We start from the raw sequence: 7,190 nt of genomic DNA, 5'->3' as shown, positions 1-7,190 counted from the left end.
CACACACACACACACACACACACACACACACACCTGTCATGAAAGATCTTGGCTAGCAGTGACTTGTGGTGTGTGCTGATTTCGAGCTCCGGTTTCATTTTCCTCTTTTCTGGCACCCCCACGTCGGCAGCCCGGCGGTCCAGTTTGAAGAACCTGACCTGGGTCTTGGTGACATAGGCCAGGTTTGAAATCTTCATCCCATACAGCATGGAGGAGAAGCCAGGGACCCGGCTCCCAAAGCTGCCGGAAGCAGAGGAGACTGGGAAGTGAGGGAAGGCAGGGCCAGTGGGCACAGGTGGCATGCTGGGGAGAGCATCTGAGGGTGACTGTGTGGGGGACACACCAGCTCTGCTGCGAACAGGATAGGGCTCAGGGATGGCGGCTCAGGCTGGGGATCGTAGGAATTTCCAATGTTTTTAGGAAAGTCAACGGACTTCCCAAGACAAAATACGACTGTTTTAAACAGCAGGTCATGGACGTGCATTTCTGAGAAGGAAAGGCCATTTGTGGGCTATTAATTTGGAGGACTAAGAGGGAGAAAGGAATGAAGATTTTGGGGAAAACTATTTGGGACAGAAAAAGATACAAACAACCCAGTGGGAAGAGCTAAGGGGAAGCGAGTAAATTGATTCAGAGGGTGGACCTGGGGTCCAGCCTGATAGGGGAGTGAGAGGGGTCAGAGGGAGAACAGGTGTCCAGGGTGTGCGGGCAACGTGGCTGATCAGACAGCAGTTTCCACCCAAAGTCATAGGGTGCAGGTAGAACCCAAGCAGGAAAGGAAAGGATCCTTCTCCAGAGATCAAATAGCTTGGCTTTGTGCCTAGAGAAGGTGAAGACAGGGAAAAACGGTGAGAAGAACAAGAACTTCAATGTTTCGTGCCTGGAACTCAGTTTAGTCAACTCAGCAAACACTTACAGAGACCTGTTATGTGCCAGACACTGTCCCACATACTGGGGTTTCAAGCAGCAGGAGCCCCAAACCTGCCTGGAGGAAAGGGTGGGTGGTGTGTGTCCATGAAGGCTTCCAAAGGAGCCAGCATAGGACTTGAGCACTGAAGGATGAATGGGCGCCAACAGGTATGAGAGGAGTGAGTCAGGTGGAGAGGCATGCAAGAACTCGTGTGCAGGCGCTGGGGGACTGCCTGCTCTGCCACTAGCGTTACTTTGCGTTATTTCACCTCTCAGAGCCTCGCTTTCCTCCTCTATAAAATGGGAACAACGACAGACTTACCTCGCGGGGTTGTGAGGACTACATGAGACGGACACTGCCGTGAACTACTTAACCCAGTGCTTGGCACATAAGGAGACCTCGATAAGGTGAGCTATGGTTAGTATCACAGTCTGGTTGTACTAGAGTGAAAAGCGCAAGGTAGTGTGGCAGGAGGCAGCAGAGGTGGGCAGGGAACAGGTCATACAGTCTTCTGTATGACAGGTCATGAAGCCTGCACTTGACCCTGAAGGCCAGCAGTCTTCTCCCTTTAACTGGCACCCAGGAACCAGAAGACACCACACGTGACATGCTTCATGGACATATTCAAGATCTAGACAGCTGACCACCCTCCCTGGATGCTTTACAGGGAATGAAACCAAACCCCAGTTCCTAAGAACCATGGTAATCACTATTTAACTATTAAGGCTACATCAGCATGGTCACTCACGAGCATACATTAAGATAATTTAGTGATAGACATTTCCCTGGTGCCCTGCCCCCTGCCTGTAACTCTGCCCCTTTCCTTCACCCCAAATGAATGAGCATGATACTATTCGGAGAACTTGGAATGGGCTCTGATTTGAAAAAAGATAATGAATCATTTGCAAACACAATAGAAAATGCTCAGTAAATGTTAAGTACTATTATTAGTATTTGTATTAGTAGTAATAGTAGTACTAATAGTAGCAGCAGTAGTAACGACTTACTTTCAGCCTGCATCAGAGGCTACACTGTGGTTACAGAACCACCTTGGTTGGTGGGTTTTAAGCAGGGGAGAGGCAAGATCATATTTGCATTTCAGATCACTCTGGCATCAGGATTGGAGGGTGGATGTGCTGGAGGCAAGACTGTAGGCAGGGAGACCAGTTAGAAGAAGGCCATTGCAATAGTCCAATTAAAAGATTTTGACAAGGGCCTGAACAGGGCAGTGGTAAGGACAGAAAAAGGGCCAGATCTGATAATATGTAGACTAAAATGAGCAGGGCTTGGTGATTGACAGGAAGGGGAATGGAGACTAGAAAGGAGGAGGAGTTTAGGACAATAATACCCTAATCAGTGGCTTGGCTCCTTGACTATTCCTGAGATTAAGAGGTAGGACAGGAGGAGGAGGAGGAGGTTGGAGGGACTGAGCACGACATCTGGATCTGGACATGCTCAGTTTGAGATTCCTCTGATCCAGAGGCGGCTGGCTCCATGGGTCGGAAGCTGAGAACTCAGGCCAAAATCAAAGTAGAGCCTAATATTAGGGAGCTCTCAGGTAGCAGTTACAACCATAGAACTGTTGGGGATCTCCTCAGGGAGAGAGGGTGTAGTCTGAAGGTAGTTGAGGTCAGGAGAAATCAGAGAAGGAACCCCAACAGAGGGAAGACTATCAGGAGGACGTCTCACAATCAGGTGTCAGTCCGAGGGGTTCAGTCATAACGGGATGAAATCTGGCCATCATCAGTAACTTTCACCAGCCCCTTGGTCACCGAGTCACTAAGTTCCACGGATCAGGCACAAGCTCAAATGCAGACAGAAGCCAAGCTCCACAGGTATCTTTTTTCTTTTTAAGATTTTTTTGGGAAATTGGGGGGAGGGGAACAGACAAGTTGTTGTCCTTTTGTTCTTCAGTCTAGTTGTGGAGGACGTTGCTTCACTGGCCCAAGTTGGCACCATCATTGCGCTCTTCNGACTGATCTGCCTCACCCTGGAAGAGCGCAATGATGGTGCCAACTTGGGCCAGTGAAGCAATGTCCTCCACAACTAGATTGAAGAACAAAAGGAAAGCAACTTGTCTGTTCCCCTTCCCGTAATTCCCCAGCACTGTTCCCATCCCCCCAATTCCCCAATTAAAAAAAAAAAAATCTAAAAAAAAAAAAAAATGAGTATCATCAATTATCACCATTATTTGATGAGAGAATGTACTAAATCCCAAAACATAAAAAACACTAACAGCTAACACTGAGTGAACTCTTAGCGGACTCACCTAAGGAACTAAGGCCTTAGGAACTCACCTGAGCGGCTTAGATGTATGAACTCACTGATTAAAGGAAGGGTTGCTTTTTAATTTGAATAACAGTCAGGTTAATGAAAAACTACACTGTCCCTATTTTTCTCATTTCTCTGTGGATTGCCTGGAAACTTCATCTGGGACCCACATCCAACACATCCCAGTGTCTGGGATCCACTGACCATCCCTCAATATACAGACAGGCAAACCTGCTCTAGAGCAAAGCCACTTGCTAAGTCACACGGCCAAGAAGTACCGTGATGGGGCCCAAGAGGAGCCGCTCCTCTGACCTTCCGGTTCAGAGTCCTGCATCCCACAGCCTCTAAGCAACAGGACTGTAAGACGGAGCATTTAGCTGGGGCTACGGAGGGTATGAAGGTGCAGGACGGCATTAGGGGTGGGGGGTTTGCAGGGTACCTGTAGTTGCGTAGGAGTTTGGTTATGAACTGGGCATTATAGCCATCGGGGCCTTTCTTGTACAAGGCGTTGTAGGTGAGCAGCCGCTCCAGCATTGAGTACCCCAGCCCATGCTTCTGGGTCAGTGGGGAACGCAGCACAGGCCCCAGTTGCCGAGGGTCTCCTGCCAGCACCAGCTGTCCTCCTGGGTTGTCCAGTTCTTTGACTTCCAGTAGCCCTAGGGGGCAAGGTGGCATGGGGAGAAAGGTAAGTGGTGGGACCTCCCTGAACCCACGTAGGGTGGCGTGCCCGCAGCCCACCTTACACCCCTCACCTGCTATGGCCACTAGACTCTCGGGCTCCATGCAGTGGCCAGCCTCATCGATGAAGATGTGTGTGAAGTGATCAATGGGAAACTGGGCCGAGACCAACCTGGGAGGTGTCAGGCCAGGCAGGGGTCATACCCAGGCACCTGACTACCAAACTGGAATGCTCATCCAAGCTGGCCCCTCACCCCACTCCCTATCCTGCAACCTCTTGACTTACACACACGATTAGGAGATACACATACACACTTCCCACCTGCTGGCAGTGATGAGGGTGGTAATTAAGACGCGGTATTCCTGCAGCTTCTTCTTGGCTGGAAACACGTACTCGCCCTTCCTTGTGTCCCAGTTACAGCAGGGCTGAGGATCGTGAAGGGAGAAGAGGATCAGCTTGGCCCCAACCATTCTCACCGTCATGCTGGCTCTGGGCCCCCAGGCAATTTCATTCACCTCTTACTTTATACACAAGGAAACTGAAGGCCAGAGAGGGGTCCTGACCCACCCAAGGTAACGCAGTATCAGAATCCAGGTCTCCTAGTTTCCTGGGCAAAGTCTACCCTGAGAGCCACCGCAGCACCCGCCATCCTTTAGCGTCCTGTACTTCCCCAGGTACCTTGATGTCCTCGGGCACCATGCGGATGTCCCTGCTGGGGGCCAGGAGACGGTAAATGTATTTGGGCAGGTGGACCCGGAGCCGCTGACAGAGGAGGTCAGCTCCTGAGTTGGATGGAGCGCAGGCCAGGATATGGGCTTTGGGCAAGTGTTTCACCACCTGAGTGGGGAGGGATAAGCAGTGTGGGAAGCAGCTTCCTGGTCTGGGGCGAGGGAGGAAGGAAGGTGTGGAGACGGAGACTCAGCTGTCATTTAGGTTGTGGTATGACTCAGAATGGGGTTGTGACTCAGGCTGATGCAGTGTGGCATCTGCCTCCCGAAGCTGAGGGAGGCAGTGACACAAAAGACAACTTCTGACCCCAGTCCCGATAGTCCAAATAGCATTTTAATACTAGAAAACTTGCAGTAAGTAAACAAGTCTATGATGACTGAAATGTGAACGGTGATGCCGAGAGTCGTGCAGTACACAACCTGTGCAACAACGCTCAGCAGCCACACTGGCCTGTGACGCCAGGTTAGAGGCGTTAGAAGCTGCAAGGAACCAGAATCTGGGGACAACTGCTTGGACCTGGGGGAGCTGGAGTATAGGCCCCAGGACTATGCTCAGGCCCCACCTGTTTGATGGCTTCCACTAAGGTGACAGTCTTGCCAGTGCCTGGAGGCCCAAAGATGATGTAGGGAGCTGGACGGGTGGTGCCCGTAACAATGTGCTTCATGGCTTGTAGCTGCTCAGGGTTCGACTCCAGATTCCGGTCATACAGCCTGGCAGAGGGGCCGGGACATGACGTCATCCAGTGTTCCAGAGGCCTCCCTGATCCCATTCTCTAGGTCTACACTCCAAGTAGCCCACAGCCCCCCTGCCCACAGTCTCACGTGAGCTTCATATCCGAGGGCAGCAGCGGGACCCCACGGGAGGCCACAGGAAAGAGCGTGGGCCACAGCGGCCAGCGCCTCGTCAGCTCCAGGGCACGATGCTGTACCCGCAGGGGCTGGCGGTTGAAGGTGAAGTTCACCTTGAAGGTCAGCCCATCCACAAAACGGCTCAGGAGGCTTTGGGAAGGGAGCGAGACAGGGGGCTGGGCAATGAACGGCAGGACTCTTCATCTATCCCAACTCCACTCCCACCTCCAAGCAATCCCTCCAGGAGAGGGCGCTGCTGGGGGCATCTCAGGGTCCCCGTGAAGAAAAGCCTCCTGCTGGCCCTGGGGTCCCACTCATCTCAAGAACAAGCACCCCTCCTCTTCTGGCCTCAGAGAGATGTCTGTTGACCCTTCTGGCAGCTCAGGGTTTACCAACACTCACCTCGTGGAAAAGCTCAGCTTGACACGGTCCAATTCCACCCTGTGCACAAAGCCCTTGTAGGTGACAGGGTCATCGTGGTGTGTCTCAGAGGACAAAAGGGCGAACAGGTGGTCTCCCCGGAGCACTGAGGGGCGGCTCTCAGTCACCCCGGGAACCTATGGGGTAGGAACACAAGCAAGCTACTATCCCAGGGAGGCCTACTGGAGGGTCCAACCTGCAGGCTCTCCAGGCCTCCTCTGACTGAGGCTCTACCCTTCTTCCCCAAGACTCAGGGAGTTTTGCCTCTCTCCTCTCCCACTAAACAGCGCACGAGTCAGGGAAAAGGTAGGCGATAAGTATGTCCAAGCTGCTCAGAGACGCTGAGCACAGGTGTCCCAGGAACCCTCTAACGCGTGATACCTTAGGACTTGGGAGCCAGCTTTCCAGCCTGGCCAGTTGACCTACTCTGCCTTGAAAATCTCGTTCAAAATTCAGTTCCTGCAGGAGCCTCCCTGATCCTCACCCCCGCCCCTTCCTCATCACTTGTGTGCAGGAGTCCATTCTGGTATAATTCTGGGCTTCTGTGGACACATCCAACATCCGAGAGCTGGAAAGGGCTCTAAGTGTCTGGTCCAGCTCTGTGCTTTTCAGGTGAGGGGACCACGGCCTAGAGAGAACAAGGGACTTGCCCAAGGCCACACAGCTGGTGGCAGCAAAGCCTGGACAAAATCCAGGTGTGCTCCCCTTCCCCTGCTGACATTCTTTGGGCACAGGATGCCCATTACGCTTCTCGCTGAGACCTCTGGGGCAGGAGCTGCTTCATCCCTCCTGTTTCGCCCTGCCATCAGGGACAGCGTTCTGTCTGTAGCCACCTCCCCACACCCAATCCAAACCCTGACCTCCAGTGTGAGCAGCCTGGGGTTCTGGGCCACAGGGTCCCAGGTCATGGGCACCGACTCCAGGTCATAGTGCCGAATGTCATGCTCCATCTGCAGCTCTTCCAGGTGCAGCAGCAGCCGGAACTTCCCCTCGTAGTTCTTCGACTTCAGAGTTGTCTCCAGCTGGGCTCTAGCAGTGATGGTTGCGGGGTGGGAAGGTACAAGAAGACAACAGGTCAGGAGCATGGCCAGGAGCACCCGCCCTCTCCTATCCGCAGCCCTGGGACAGAACACATCAGGCATCACAGAAGACTAGAGGGCAGGAAGTGGATGGGGGTCGTTGGCCTCAAAGAAGGGAGCCCTGGCTCTCACTCTCCCCGCTGCCCTGCCCCCCACCTCAGACCTGAGTCGGCATTGGCACTGTGTTGCATTATAGCCGATTCCGTTACCACCCCCCTACATTAGCCTCTGACCCATTAGTCGAGAGAGTGTCT

The 7,190-nt window shown here is 52.9% G+C and overlaps 1 protein-coding gene across 1 annotated transcript in view; it reads right to left on the bottom strand.

Annotated features, from left to right (window-relative positions):
• MOV10 (Mov10 RNA helicase) overlaps window positions 1–7,190 on the bottom strand; it is a 43,032-nt gene that overhangs the window by 20,707 nt on the left and 15,135 nt on the right. The window contains exons 2-9 of the mRNA XM_019659157.1: window positions 6,718–7,008; window positions 5,840–5,994; window positions 5,411–5,587; window positions 5,152–5,299; window positions 4,539–4,697; window positions 4,182–4,285; window positions 3,934–4,031; window positions 3,621–3,837 (exon numbers count right to left, since the gene is read on the bottom strand). Of these exons, the coding sequence (XP_019514702.1) occupies window positions 3,621–3,837; window positions 3,934–4,031; window positions 4,182–4,285; window positions 4,539–4,697; window positions 5,152–5,299; window positions 5,411–5,587; window positions 5,840–5,994; window positions 6,718–7,008 (1,349 nt within the window). The remainder of the gene's footprint in view (window positions 1–3,620; window positions 3,838–3,933; window positions 4,032–4,181; window positions 4,286–4,538; window positions 4,698–5,151; window positions 5,300–5,410; window positions 5,588–5,839; window positions 5,995–6,717; window positions 7,009–7,190) is intronic.

Source organism: Hipposideros armiger, unplaced genomic scaffold (assembly GCF_001890085.2).
Source record: "Hipposideros armiger isolate ML-2016 unplaced genomic scaffold, ASM189008v1 scaffold_297, whole genome shotgun sequence".
NCBI lineage: Eukaryota > Metazoa > Chordata > Mammalia > Chiroptera > Hipposideridae > Hipposideros > Hipposideros armiger.
The sequence above is the reverse complement of the archived record's forward strand: the minus strand, read 5'-3'. Positions and strand labels throughout refer to the sequence as shown.